This window comes from Plectropomus leopardus, chromosome 19 (genome assembly GCF_026936395.1).
Source record: "Plectropomus leopardus strain MGB_pleo_1.0 chromosome 19, ASM2693639v1, whole genome shotgun sequence".
Classification (NCBI taxonomy): domain Eukaryota; kingdom Metazoa; phylum Chordata; class Actinopteri; order Perciformes; family Serranidae; genus Plectropomus; species Plectropomus leopardus.
Genome location: NC_142194.1, coordinates 3,392,438 through 3,407,583, shown reverse-complemented (window position 1 = coordinate 3,407,583; position 15,146 = coordinate 3,392,438). Strand labels below are relative to the sequence as shown.

The 15,146-nt window shown below is 35.1% G+C and overlaps 2 protein-coding genes across 2 annotated transcripts in view; both read right to left on the bottom strand.

Moving 5' to 3' along the window:
- kansl1a (KAT8 regulatory NSL complex subunit 1a) overlaps positions 1–4,194 on the bottom strand; it is a 51,937-nt gene extending 47,743 nt beyond the window's left edge. The window contains exons 1-2 of the mRNA XM_088070131.1: positions 4,157–4,194; positions 1,517–1,599 (exon numbers count right to left, since the gene is read on the bottom strand). The gene's annotated coding sequence lies outside the window, so the exon portion shown is untranslated. The remainder of the gene's footprint in view (positions 1–1,516; positions 1,600–4,156) is intronic.
- A 6,079-nt stretch (positions 4,195–10,273) lies between these two features.
- Positions 10,274–15,146, bottom strand: part of LOC121958681 (corticotropin-releasing hormone receptor 1-like) — a 74,732-nt gene continuing 69,859 nt past the window's right edge. The window contains exon 14 of the mRNA XM_042507768.2: positions 10,274–14,834. Within this exon, the coding sequence (XP_042363702.1) occupies positions 14,694–14,834 (141 nt within the window). The 3' untranslated portion in view covers positions 10,274–14,693. The remainder of the gene's footprint in view (positions 14,835–15,146) is intronic.

Below are 15,146 nucleotides of genomic sequence, written 5' to 3'. Positions count from 1 at the left end.
TTGCAACTAGCACTTTTAGTAGCTTGCTTTTTTTTGGTTTATGAGAAAATGAATCCCCTTATTTCACAGCATATAGCTCAAAATTCAGATGAAGAGTTGGATACATTTAGTTGGAAAATGAAAGTGTGTTTTCAGCGTTACAGTGACCAGTAAAACATGTGACGCTGATATCTTATCTGTGGATTCATAACTTCCTCAGTTACTTTATCGTGTTCAGTTGCTTGGTGTTTTTTTTGGCCCTTATTATAAATAAAACAATAATTTATAGATTTCTCAATTTTTTTGAAATACTACACTGTACAGGTAAAATGTCACTAAATTCTCTTATTATATATTCTTGTTACATATTTGTCATGTAACTGTACAATTTTTTCACCACATTTTTACTGTTAATTTTTCTATTTTATATTTATAAGTCCCTGAGTGCTGTAGTACTTTGCCTTACTTTTATTTTTTATTTTATACTCTTAGTTTAATGTCTGCACCAAAAACCAAAGCAAATTCCTTCCAAGTGGAAACCTGTTTGAAAAAAAACTCCACTTCTGATTATTTAAATTAAAACAATCATTTTAGATAATTTATTTTTAATTTTTTTTTTCTGCTGTTCTTCACAAAGGCAATGTCAGTGAGTACAATACTGACATTTCATCTTTTTTTTAAGGAAGTTTAAATTTCTGTTACTCACCAATTTGTACTGTTTGGTTTAGTGACTTCCGTTTATCACCTACGATTTTAAATAAACAACCTTTTATCGCTTCCTGCACAGGAAGATTTTAGATGTTTACAGTGTTGTTTTGCATCCCTGCCTGTGACTTGTTAAATAATGCAAATGAATGCATAACACTTATTTCTTGCAGGTCTTGCATGGCTTCTGTGTATTATCAGACTACCAGAGTCGACATGCATAACAAATAAGTGATTATCAGTGTGTGTGTGTGTGTGTGTGTGTATATATGTGCGTATGCGTGTGTGTAAGAGAAAAACTGTCTATATCCGCCTGTTCTGAAAAATTATTTCAAATTGATATCTACATAAAAGTCTCGGGAGGCAAACTGCAATCGTCAGGGGGAAAAGGGTGATGTTTTGGATCATTATTCAGTAAGTTATCCTTGTCTGCTATACTGGAAATTTCCAAAAACGTCCATCCATGCATTTCCTTATCCTGTTCCAACAGGTTATGTAAAGTCGCCTAAACTTCTAGCCTCCAAATCCACATCCTCCAGCTCCTCCAGGGGGATTCAGGAGTGCTCCTCCACATTTTGCTAGAATATGTAATCCATCCAGTCTGGCATGCGCATCGTCTGGATTTCCTAATAAAATGCACCTCATGTCGCTCCATCCAAGGCGAAAGGGCAGCCAGACACCAGAAAAAGGGCACTTATTTCTGGCCACCAGTATCTGCAATTTCTTCCTTTTTGTGGTCGCCGCTCAGAGCCCATGAGCACTGCAGAGGCTCGGTCAGAAACACACAAAAATTTAAAACTAAATACTAATAATAATTAATATTTAGAAATACCTTTAACTCCATTGTGGAAATATTCCATCCAATAATCCAACAGGCCATAATTCCAGTTACCGCACACGGGAACACCATGACACCTAAAAACAAAGAAGAAAAAATAAACAAACATTAGTTTAATCTTGATTTTGTGTGTGTGAGTGAATGTGTAATTAACATATGTTGCACATATTGTGTATATTGCATTTATTTCTTATTTTTATTCCTACTTATGTATATATCCTGTGGTGTATTGTCGTTTTATATGCATATTTTTATATTTCTAAGGGACTGTTCGTTATTTATGATAGAGAGGCAATTTCGGTACGTAGCTAGGGACGGATTTCGAAACGTCACGTGATCGGTACCAAACCCGGACAGATTAAGTCTCCGTTAATGAATGAAACCATTAAAATGTTCAACAAACTAACTGTAGCATAGCATAAGACCAGTGTCATTGGGTCACATAGCTAATAATGATATGAAATAGTCACCATATCCTGCAAGAGCTAATCAAGAGCAGTTTGGTTTGATTTGCATGACACTTACTGAGGCAGGATTTTGGGCTGAGGAAAAGGAGCTCACATCAAAAACAATGATAAATGGGTGCAATGCCAGCTTCTACCAGCAGATGCCAATGTAGAGCTAATAGGTTTTGAAACATTTCAAAGGTTCAAATGGTTTAAAAGTATTGAAGCGTTTGACTTACATTTTTATTTGGGCTTAGAAGAGGGGTATACAACTTTAAATGGTTGTACTTTGTTTTATTTTACCAATCATTTTTAAAGAAGAGGTGTTTTAATGTATACTAATAAATTCAGGCTCTCTTAGAAGGTAGGAATAACATGTCTGACTTTTGAAAATGTCCGTAGTCTTTCCTAAAAAAACTACTTCTATCACAAGACTGGTTTTATCTCAGATGTCTATTTTATTGCTATCTTGCTGATTTTAATTCTCATTTATTATCTTGATTTTAGTTTTGGCTTTCTTACAGTTTGTACTTATTGTATTATGTGTGATGAGTAAAACAGTGAACACACAACTGAACAGAAAACTGTGTTTTGAGAGGTGCTTTATAAATGGTAAGGCAGCTTTAACAGAGTAATTCAAAGTGCTTCACAGTGCAATAAAATATTAAAACATAATAATGGATACAGTTTACAATAAAAGGGTAAAGAGATAAGATATAAAAGGTAAAATTACTAACTAAATTATTTAGAATAAAAAATTTAAAAAAAGGTCTTATTATGATTATTATTATGATTATTATTATTATTATTACAATCTTTAAATTGAAGCACGGTGCACAAGGTTAATTTTGAATTTTTTTTTTTACATAGTTTGTACTTTTTGTTTTTACTTCTATAACTCTTCACTTTGCATCACTGTAACAAACCACAGTCCCAATGAAGTATTATTACTATTGAAAGTGTTTTACAGAGCAATAAAATATCCATAAAAGATACAGATTTACAATAAAGACTAAAGACACTAAAAAATATTATTTAATAATTTAAAATTTAAAATAAAATTAAGGAATACGTTTTTATTACTATTATTGTCATTATTATTATTACAATTTTTAAATTGAAGCATATTGTATTAATAATAATACTTAGTGTTTTACTGTAAGTCAAAATGCTTTAAAGAGCAATAAAATATATAAACATTATTAAGGACACAGATTTACAATAAAAGAGTAATGAGTTAAGATATATAAAGTTTTTTATTATTTAATAATTTAAAAACTAAAAATAAAATTAAGGTCTTACTGTTATTATTATTATAATTATAATTTTAAAATTGAAGCATATTGCACATACTTAATGAATTACTGCAATTCAAAATGCTTTAAAGAGCAATAAAATATATAAAAATCATTAAGGATACAGATTTACACTAAAAGCGTAAAGATTTAAGATGTAAAAAGCAAATTAATTACTAAATAATTTAAAAGTTACAACTAAAAAAGATAAGGTATTATTATTATTATTACTACTGTTATTGTCGTTATTACTATTATTACAATTTTAAAACTGAAGCACATTGTACTCACTTAATTGTAATACTTCCACATACTTGTTACTTTTTACTCCTGCTTCTATAGTTTTTGTACTCTTTCCTTCCCTGTAACGAACCGCAGTTTAAATAAAGTATTTCTGATTTTGATGTCCAGCTGGCAGGCTAACGCTAGCTGCTGCTAACGTTAACGTTATCACTGCAAATTTATAATGAAAAAGTTTTACGCGCTCAACAATGCGGACACCGAGCTCGGAAATTTAACGCTAAGTCACGAGGAGTGTTTTCTTTATTGAGTGCTCGTGTCAAAGACGGCGGAAACGGAGATTTTAGTGACACATTAACGTTACTTTCTGCAGCGCTGGCTGAGCGGCTAACGTTAGCATGCTAATGTTTGAGCTAACTGGCCAATAACAGACAGCTGAGCTAGCGGGCTAACGCTAGCTAGCTTGTTTGCTTCCCACACTGACTTCTCAATGACCGTTTTGGTTTTTGCACGTTTTATCGGAAAAAGTGCCCCAAAAAAAATCCAACCTGCTCAAATCGAACAGCCGATAGTTTAACCGAGTGAGCGTTTTTTCCTGACAAGCGGCGCGTCGGTTAATTTAGAGAAAAATAACACGAGAAAATCTTTCTTACCTGCCTGTCCTGTTACTAACCGTTTACGACTTGATAACAACCCGCCCCCCGCGCTCCTATTGGTCGACGCGCCGATTCCAGGCTTCTCATTGGCTCCCGGCGGCTGCCAGTCTTCTCAAATGCCCGTACAGCGGAAATGTGGGACGGAAAGTTCATAGCACGAAACTTCATCATCCAAAAAATATTGTCTTCATGTGAAAATGTCTTCACGTTGTTTATAAATGGCTCTTTTGACTGCGCAGTTACACGAGCGTGGCTCACGGCGCAGTGCGCGCGAGCTGCTCGCGGTGCAGCCTGCTGCGTTTTCACTGTGTAACATCTGATATTTTGGCTGCTTTGTCTCTGAGGCTGCAGAAATGCACAGCTGATTTTAGCTGCACGGTATGAAACACATGCAGATGACGATGGTGGCTGCAGACCAGCTTTTTCAGACGTTTCAGCTGATATTATTTCTTGCATCAAACGCTAAACAGGTTTTGCTGCAGCTGTTTGGAGGAGATTTGAATGATCTGAGTGTCTCATGCAACAAAAACACAGTGATGCACACTGGGAATAGCTTTGTATGAAACAGGATACTAAACAGAGCTTGTTTATCCAAAAAAAGTGTCAGTGGAGGATCCCCTGCACCCCCGACACAGGTCCTAGCTAAGACCCTAATGTCTTAAAATACTAGAAAGTCCAAAAAATGTCCTAAAACCCCAAGAAACACCTTAAATCCTAGAAATTTCCTAAAATACTAGAAATTTGCTTAAATCTGAGTAATGCCCTAAAATTCAAGAAATTTCCTTAAATACTAGAAAGTCCAAAAAAATGTTCCAAAATCCTAAAAATGTCCTAAAACCCTGGAAATATCTTAAATCCTTGACATGTCCTAAAACCTGAGAAACGTACTAAAATTCTAGAAATTACCTAAAATCCTAAGAACATACCAAATCCTTAAAATGTCCTGAAATTCTAGAAATATCCTAAAATCAGAGAAATGTCCTAAAACCTAACACCCTAGAAACATCCTGAAATACAAAAATGTCCTAAAATTCAAGAAATGTGCTAAAATCCCCCAAAATATCCAAAATCCTTAAATGTCCCGAAATACTAGAAATATCCTAAAATCCGAGAAAAATCTGAGAAATGTCCTAAAACTTAAAACCCCAGAAATGTCCTTAAAAACAGAGTAATGTCCTAAAATCTGAGAAATGTCCTAAAATCTTGGGTTAGTGTTCAGGACTGTATTCTGAACAGTTCCATGTTTTTATTTAAAGCTAAATGAGGATCTTTTTTTCGGGTTTGAGGACGTTTGGGGCCTAAATGACCTCAGCCCGGGGCTCAATTTTCTGTTTTTTTTTTTTTTTTTTATGCACACAACATACGGCCCGAGGGCCAAATCTGGTCCCTGATAGGGTGCCGGATGGCCCCCCAACCATTTTTAGAATTCACAATAAAAAGTGATTCACACTGGGACTGTGAATGTGTTTGTACTTTTAGTAAACATAAAGTGTCAGAGTGCATAAAAAAAAACATCAAAATAGTTTATTAAAATTAAAAAAAATGCCAGTGGAGGATCCCCCGAACCCCAAACACAGATCCAAGCTAAGACCAAAGTGTCCTAAAATCCTAGAAACATAAACAGGGCTTTGTAGGACATTTCCTTAAATGTTTATACTTGTGAAAGGTGTGTGTGTGTGTGTGTGTGTGTGTGTGTGTACGCAGCACAATAACAGTGACGTTGATCCAGATTTCAAAGGTTTAAGGTGTCGGACAGAGATCAGAGACTGAACTCGTCCTCGCTGCAGCGTCCACTCTGTCTCTGCTCAGCTCTTCATTACTCGCTCTGTCTTTATATATCTATACGTGAACCACATCTGAGGCTTTATATATATCTATACCTGAACCACATCTGAGGCTTTATATATATCTATACCTGAACCACATCTGAGGCTTTATATATATCTATACGTGAACCACATCTGAGGCTTTATATATATCTATACGTGAACCACATCTGAGGCTTTATATATATCTATACGTGAACCACATCTGAGGCTTTTCCTGAATGATTTCCCTCCGTCTGGCCGCTCTGACTTCAGCTTCACACATAATCAGACAATCACTGTCCACACAGGCGCAGAGATCTGTGTTTAAATTGTCTTAATTTTGCTCTTTGATGTAAAAACTCTTTTTATTTTACCCTTTAAAAATTCCAGTAACTTAGCTTGATTTTTTTCAAAAACATGGAACAGAAGGCAATGAGCAACTTAAGAAGAAATGGCCCAAAAAGTTACAAGAAAATCAAAAATTTCACATGAAAATTACAAAAAGTAAAAAAAAAAAAAAAGAAATAATAAAATAAAAGAAACAAGAATGTGCCCCTGAGAAAGTGCTAAATATAAAATACAAAAAAATAAATGTTTTTTAAATTAAATTAGATTTTTAACTTCAGAAATCCTGAAGGAAATTGAAACACTACGCAGCTCACAGTAAAAAATAATCACACAAGACAATAAAAACAAGTTAAAAACAGCAAATAAAAAACAAGTCAAAACAAAAACGGATAAAAAACACAAACCTCGGAAACACTAAAAAACTACAACCTAAAAATAAATAAATACATAATTATAAGACTGAAAAAAAACGTATAATAATTTTCTGTAATTATAAAATTATAAAAATAAATATAAGAATTAAAAATATTTTATCTGGACATTTCCCCCTTTTTTGGTAATCTTATCATAGCTATGTTTCTGTCATTGTATAATTATGTAAATAAATATATAATTATAAGAATTAAAAATATTTTTTCTGGACAGTATCCCCTTTTCCTTTTGGGATAATATCTAATAATCTTATCATAACTAGTTTTCTGTCATTATATAAATCAACATATATTACTAAAAGAATTAAAAATATTTTTCTGGACATTTTCTTTTAAGAAAAACCTAATAATCTTATCATAACTAATTTTCTGTCATTTTCTTTTCACATTTCACTAATTTTTTTGCAATTCTTTCTAAGCTGCTCACTGCGACACAGCAGACCTGATGCCGATCCGAGTTTTAAAGGGTTAAAGGGCTGCAAACAGAGGAAACATTAACTGTAGTTGTACTGAAGGGACACTCGATGGCGCTCAAACATCAAACTCAACAATCAGCATCCGGACGCTGCACGTGAGCCCCGAAACACACCATCTGCTCCAAAACTCTGGGTTTCTGGGTAATTCAGTTATTGACCAAACTCTGGCTTAAAAAGTTTAATACTGACTTTAAGACATCTCCATATTTAGCATTTATAAACACTGTGCAAACATTTAATATCCATTTAACCCTTTCAAACTGGAGCAACTTGGCTTCATGTTTTTTCAATAACGGGAAAAAATGAGTGATGAGAGACAGAAACACCCCAAAAATTAACAAAAAATTAATAAAAAATTACAACAAAAAAAGACCTAAAAAATTGTTTAAAAACAAACAAATAAGGTAGTAAAAAAAGGGAAAAGTGTTTTAAAATTAGAAAATTTCGTAATATCTTTTGTAAAATTTTAATATATATACATTGATATGTAATGATAATTTGAAATGTAGTTTTTCTCTACAAACCTATATTGACATCACTTTTGTTGTTCTGCGTTCAGATGCCTCTAAAAATGATTTAAACCTCTGAAATCTGTGCAAAGTGGTGTACTTAAAAAAAAAAAAAAAAAAAACTTGGCAAAAAGCAAGAAATCATAAGGTTTAGAAAATTATTTTAAAAAAAGCTAGAGAGAAAAAAATGTCCAAAAAACTGTATTAATAATTATCATAATTATATATTTAAAATTATTCTTTGAATTATTATTTTTAAGAACTTTTTCTTTTTGTTATTTTTTTCTGTTACTTTATTTTTCAGTTTTGTTTCCTTCTCATTCTCTGGTACTTTATGTGTACTTTTATGTGTACTTTTATGTGTACATTTTACCTTTTTTTGCGCACATTTTTCTAAATTGCTCATTGCCTTCTGCCAATCGAGCCAACTTACTCAAATCTTAATACTTTGAGTATATTTTCATGATTATTATTTGTAACAGAGTACTTTTACTGAAGTACTTTTACTGAAGGACCTGAATACTTCCTCCTCATCTGCTTCTCACAAATAAACAAATTCAAATATTGTTTGTCTGCGGTCTCCACCCACCGGCCGCAGAGGAAGCTGCTCATTGATGCGATCGTGCGACAGTAATCCCGTTCATATTGCTGGGAGCCGACTCTCCCAGTCTGCAGCAGCCGCAGCTTAACTGGTCTTTTCTGACACGCCGGTTTTGTTTACACGTGCAGAGATTTTGTGAGTAACGGCGTCATGAGCTCAGCTCTCGTGAATATAACGAGCCCGTTGGCATGGCAGCTTCCTCGTGGGAGCGCCGGGATCATCGTGGCGCTCGTTCATCATTAAACCTCCAAACACAGAGATTTACACGTATTAAAGTCGCATTATTCCTCTGAGTCTGCTGTCCTTCATAATCTGGACACATGACAGCGAAGACGGCGCGTCTTTATACCGCATCACCAGCCACGTGGAGATGTTCTTTAGATCTTGTGCAACTTTTAATACATTGTTGTTTTGACTAAAATTAAAAACAGATGATCTCTTTGAAACCTAAGATTCAAAAATGGGAAAAGGCAATGAGTGACAAAAAAAAGAAATAAAAATAAGCAAAAAACAAACAAAAAATACAATAAAATTATCAGACAATTAGTAAAAAACAAACAAACAAACAAAAAAAAAAAACCAATATATATATATTTTACAATTATATATTTAACATAAAAATTTAAATATGGTAATTATAAATATAGTCTTTGCTAGAGAGAGACAAACAAAAAATAAAGAAATAAATCAAATCAAAAATAGGAAATAAAGTGGAAAAGGTTCTGATTTATGCTAATACAGTGCCTATGTGTAACACTTCTGTACATTTCCCCTATTTTTTCCACAAATAATTTTCTAATACTTTAATCCCTCACCTTAAACAGTTTTCAAGTCATGAATATTCCCAAAATCTGCCCCAAAGTAAAGCAGCATAACATGAAATAAACTCAGCACTTTAGTGGTTTGTTACTTTTTACCACTGTTATTTATTTTCTTATAACGCCTTCACTGAACAGCTGTGAAGCTGAAAAAGAAAACACAACAAGAAAATGACCTTAAAATAAAAAGGAGGTAAAAATAAATAAATAAATTTTAAAAAATAGGAAATAAACTGAAAAAAGTGCCAATACACACTCACATATCGGCCTATATATAACATGCTGCTCTTTGCTCAGCTTTTAAAGGGTTAAAACCTGAGCTCGCTAATGCAAATCACTGTGCAACATAACCAACATTTCCGTTCTTTTGAAACATATCTGACAGTTTGCTGTTATTATTCTTCCAGCTGCAGACACGTTTGTGCGTCACGATGGATCGTTTTGTAGCATTTTGAGAAAGAGACGTTGAAAAACGTTGAAGGCGTCTCATCTTCAGCAGCGTTTCCCAACTAGTCCATCTTAAATGGACCTCAAGTGACCTCTGAACGTGTCAAGTTTGGAAAAAAAACACTTGTTATTTCAAAATATAGTGAATGTCCGGCACAGGGCTTTTATTTTGGAGCGCCGTTTTCTGTTTATTTATTCTTGCCACATTTTTTATTTCTTTGTGCTCTCACCAACGTGTTGTTTACACCATGACGTACACTCCACCAACGTGTGATTTCATTCAGTAAAAAACATCATGAGTAGTCACAGTTAATCACACTCACACACACACACACACACACACACACACACACACACACGTCTCTGTGACGTCACTGATTTAAAACAGCAGCTCTTTTCTCTCGTTTGCGGTCAGAAAATGTTCACTTAGGCAGAAGGATCTTATTTAAAAGCCGAGCTCCCCTCTGAGACACACACACACACACACACACACAGCTTAAAAGGATCTCACGATGCTCAGAAAGTATTTCTCGTCTCCTCGTGTCTCTCGGGGACACTGGAGACACAGAGATGTTCAGCCTTTATAGCTGGTCCCCAACACGCTGCTGAGTGTGTTTCTGTGTGTGTGTATTTTTATCCGTAAGATGTTTTTAAAAATAAACTCCACATTGTTAAATTTTTCATTCAGTCAAATGCAACACACATTTTATTATCTCTTCACATCTTTTCAAGTATGAAAATAACAATATTGAAAATAAATAATAATAAATAATAATCTTGCGAGTTACACTGTGATTTCGCTTTGACCACCGTATACAGATGTTTGTACCACGTCACGACCAAGAACTCGTTCACTGTTTGACCAAATCCTTTTTTTTTTACTGTGCTGGAATGACAACACGTCACCAACGCCCTCCGCTGATTGTTCCTGCTGACATTTAAAAATATTCACCTTTATTTTTGGGTACGTTTCTTTACAGATGTGAATCAGAAGCAACTTTCATTTCATTTTAGCTGAAACGTCGTTCAGAAGTTTGTAATCTGCTGCCACTGAAGCTCGGCTGGCTCCGGTCTGAGACAGTGACCTTTGACTACTAAATTCTAATTAAGTCTGACTGGACGTTTGTGCCAAATTCAAAGAAATTCCCTCAAGACGTTCTTGAGAAATCGTGTTCACAACATACACAATGGGACGGACAACCCAAAACAAAACAGCTGATCACAAGCTTTTGAACGGCGGCTGCTCAGATCGTTTAGATGAAAAACATGAGAATCAGAAACGCCACAGCGGCGTGTAAAACGTGTGGGATGAATATCATGTCGTATTTTTCAAAACTGAAAAAAAAACCACACAAAAAAAAAAAACCAAGTGACACTGAAACTCTGAAAAAAGAAACTGCAGTATGAGTGGAAACATGAAACCTCACATTTAAGTTTTAACATTAAAAGTTTTTTCTCTACACATGCGCACGAGTTCTCAGATCACCGTTTTCAAGGTTTCAAACCTGGATAAACACCAGGACAAACTTAAAACTCGGTCAACGTGCTGAAGAAACGCTGTAAACAGAGTGCCGCAGTTCTGAAAAAAAGGAAAATGAACCCCCAAAAAATGTTCCCAGAGATTTGAATTTGGGGTTTTTTTGTCAACCAAATCATTATGCAAGCCTTCAACACTGAATTTCAATTTTCCAAAATCTTTTAAATGAGATTTTTAGCTTTCACACGCTGAGTTTCAAACTTTTTAAACCTTTTTTTCCCCAGTTTAGAAATATAACATTATATTCAACCCACAGAAATCCTTTTTTCATCACCAGTAGAGCTCCACACATCACTTCGTAGAGATAAAAAAAAAAAGAAAAAGAAATGATTTTTGGGGGGCGACAGAAAAATGAGGTTCATATACAATTTGCGATAAACAGCATTTGATAAAAATGCACAGGTGCGAGGCAAACTGGTATCGTAGGAATGTGGACTGTGAATTGTTGATCACATGGATGAATGTGCCCATATGATTCACAGTGTGTGGTTTGTGTTTTTTGGTTTATTTTTGTGACATTAAACCCCTGAACACCCCCCACCCCCCCACCCCACCCCAGCTTATATATTTATATATTTACAATAAATCAGTAAACAGAGTTACTGCGCGTCACGAAAGTTTCCTTATTACATATAAGAATGTACGGAAGCCAAGAACGGTCACACAAGCAATTACATTTTTTTTTATATATTACTTTTTTTTAAACCATCTATTATCACTGTCACTTTCACTTTCAATTATTTTTAATGGTCATATCTGACATTTTTATATCTAACTTAAAAAAAAATTGCAAATTTTAAGATAATCACGTTTGTATTTTTAAAATCTTAAAATCAACCAGTCAACCATGCTTTCATGTTTAAAAAAAAAAAAAAGATATCACAACAATTTTATTATTTTGTGATCTCAAGAAAACAAAAACTTGCTTTGTGTTATATTGAGTTAATTCATGTGAATTCCCAAGGAAATAAAAGGCCATTTCTCAAATGACTTTTGTTTTCTTAAGATCGCAAATTATTATACAGATACACCTCATTTCAGTTGTCACAATCACTTTCACGACCGTCTGTTTTAAAAAACAAACAGTTGTGTAATTTTGGTTTCTAAAGTTACGTAATCAGAGCAGATAATCTTGTTTCATGGTAGAAAAAAACGAGAGGTTGACCAAAAAAAACATTTTAAGTAATTAGAGGGGAAAAACTTTTGTTGTTTTTTTTCCCCATGATAACGGGTTAATTATCATTTCTCTTTAAAACAATAAAATAATTATTTTGTTATCACCAGATAATGGAAATAAATAAATAAATTAATAAAAAATTGTAAATGCTGCAGTTCTCGGCTTCCGTACATATGAACTCCTTCCCCGTTGAATAAAGTCCTCAGCTCGTCGTTCTCCTCGTCCGGCTTGCTGGTAGAGAGGCAACAATAGTAAGTCTCTTTATTCAGCTGAAGAGTTTTGTTCCAAAAAACACTAAAACATCCATTTAAATTCATCCTCAACCTCATAAACAAATAATCTTAACACAAAATCTTTCAATCGCATCTTAAAACACGAAGAAACTAAACTGTTTTATGTAAAGAAGTAGTGTTAAGTACTAATACTACACAGTAAATATACTCTTTTACAGATAAAAGTCCTACATTGTAAATGTTACTTAAGTAAAAGTATCTAAGTATAATCAGGGAAATGTACCTTGAGTATTAAATGTATAGTAGTGTTATACTATTGAATATTATATTATTACTCATGCATTAGTGTAAAATCAGGTTTTTACTGCTCGACTCAAAATCAAAGTGTGTAAGATTTTGGGCGGTTTTTTTTTGGCGTCCAGCAGTGAGGATTAGAGATTACAACCAGCTGAAACTTCTCCTGGTTAGAATTACTTCACTGAAGTTTTTACTGACTTCAAAAAAACAAAGAAACCAGGTGATTAAAATCGGTAAAAACACTAAATAAAGCACTTTCATGATAGAAAAAAGTGTTTTTCTGATGCTGCAGGTGGGCTTCTAACTGCAAAAACACAAATGCTCCCATCTATAGCAAGATATAAACTGCTCATTCAAAGGTAACGAAAACACAAAACATTCCTATTTTCAGTTTTTATACACTAAAGAAAATATGCTGTTGATATATTATATCCCATTTCTGCCAATATATCCCCCTAAATCCTAAATCCTAAATGCTAAATGCTACACACAGGACCTTTAAATGAGTGAGAGAGAGGTGCCGAGCTCAAAAATGTTCAAGAAATGAGTAAACAATGACAAGAATATTAGCTGAAAATAAGAAAAATGAAAAAAGAAAAAAATGACCTTAAGAAAGTGCAAAAAATGTATATATATGTATATAATGTACATATATGTGTGTGTGTGTGTGTGTGTGTGTGTGTGTGCGTTTGTTTCTTGTTCATATAATATGTAAGTGTTAAAATCATAAATAGTTTTCTTGACAGTTTCCCCTATTTAAAAAACAAAACTAAACTAATAATCCCACCCAGCTATTTTCAGGTCATTTTCTTGTCACCTTGAATTAAAATGTTTTGCAATTTGCGAGACATTTCTCGTCAAGTTGCTCATTAGCTTTTTTCCAAAAGAAATCTAACCGATTTCCTGAGGTTTCAGAGGTTTAGATGCACGTGAGTCAAAACACAAGAAAACTGATGTGGATTCAGGTTTTAAAGGGTTAATCAACTTTCTTTTAATGGACTAATAGTTTCAGCTGTACACGTATTAACTGCTGAGCAGTTAAATTAATGAAAAATAAACATATTTACAAACTCCTTTTGTTTGTCTTTAATAAAAATCTTAATTTGTAAAGTGAATAAAGCTGTCAGAGACGTACGATACTTCCTCGCAGATGGAGTAGAAGTACGTTATAATCCATAACTGATCTGTCTTTATGCTAAGCTACGCTAACCGCCTCCTGATTTCATACTTTTCCGCGGACGTGCTCGACTTTTATTTTGTTATTTTGGAACAAAACTCTTCAGGTAGAAATTTATGGAATGTGTTAAACTTCCTGGAAAGTTGATGAAAGTAGCACGACTGCAGCGAGCTGACGGAGAACAGAGGAAGAAAGAGCACGACACCAAAATAACAAACACTACCAACAGACAATAAAAAAACTGAAAATAAGGTCATTTTAATAAGTTATTTCTCTGCGTTTGGGTCCGCTGTCGGCTGGGTGGGATCCGGCGCGGTCCGGCCACACAAGTTCTCGCTGACGTCAGAAACAGAAAGTGTGCAGGCAGGAACACGACAGAGACTTCGACGGCAGGCAAACGTTACAGAAAACAGTGCTGTACATTCACACCCAGATTCAAAGTCAAACCTGGTCATCTTTTGATCCACTAACCTCTCGTCCCGCAGAGTCCGCAGCGTCCTTTAGCTCCGTGTTCGTCCATTCTCGGCTCTGCGAGCGTCCCTCCTGAGGATCGCAGACTGACGCAGCTCTGCAGCCCGCCGCTCTAAGTGCTCTCCAGCGATGTGTTAGAAAACGATGACGACAGCTGGTGGTGGGGTGGGGGTGGAGGGCGTATCCATGACGACGGCGGTCTCCTCATAGTGACGTGGACTGCTTGATGCTGTGGAAGCTGACCCGTGAAGGTGAGGTGGGGATGGACATGGCCTGGGTCATCCGGGCTCGGATCGAGTGCTGCTCCTGCCAGCGGTGGAACCGCTTCCTCACAGCTGAGCGCACCTGCAAACCGCAAACCAACAGAGCTATGACAGGGCTGCTGCAGCTGAAGGCGAAGTGGATTTAAGACGTTTTCGGACTTTTTTAACGCCACTCGGAATTACGCACGCTCGCAGAGCTTGTTAATGCTGCAGGTCCAGAGAGCTAACACTGATTTAGGAAACAGTGTTTTCAGATTCTTTACACCGAACACATGAACCTCATTCCCACCTGCTGTATTCCCACTGCCACTGAAATTACCGCCTTTCTATCAGCTGTGTGTGTGTGTGTGTGTGTGTGTGTGTGTGTGTGTGTGTGTGTGTGTGTGTGTGTGTG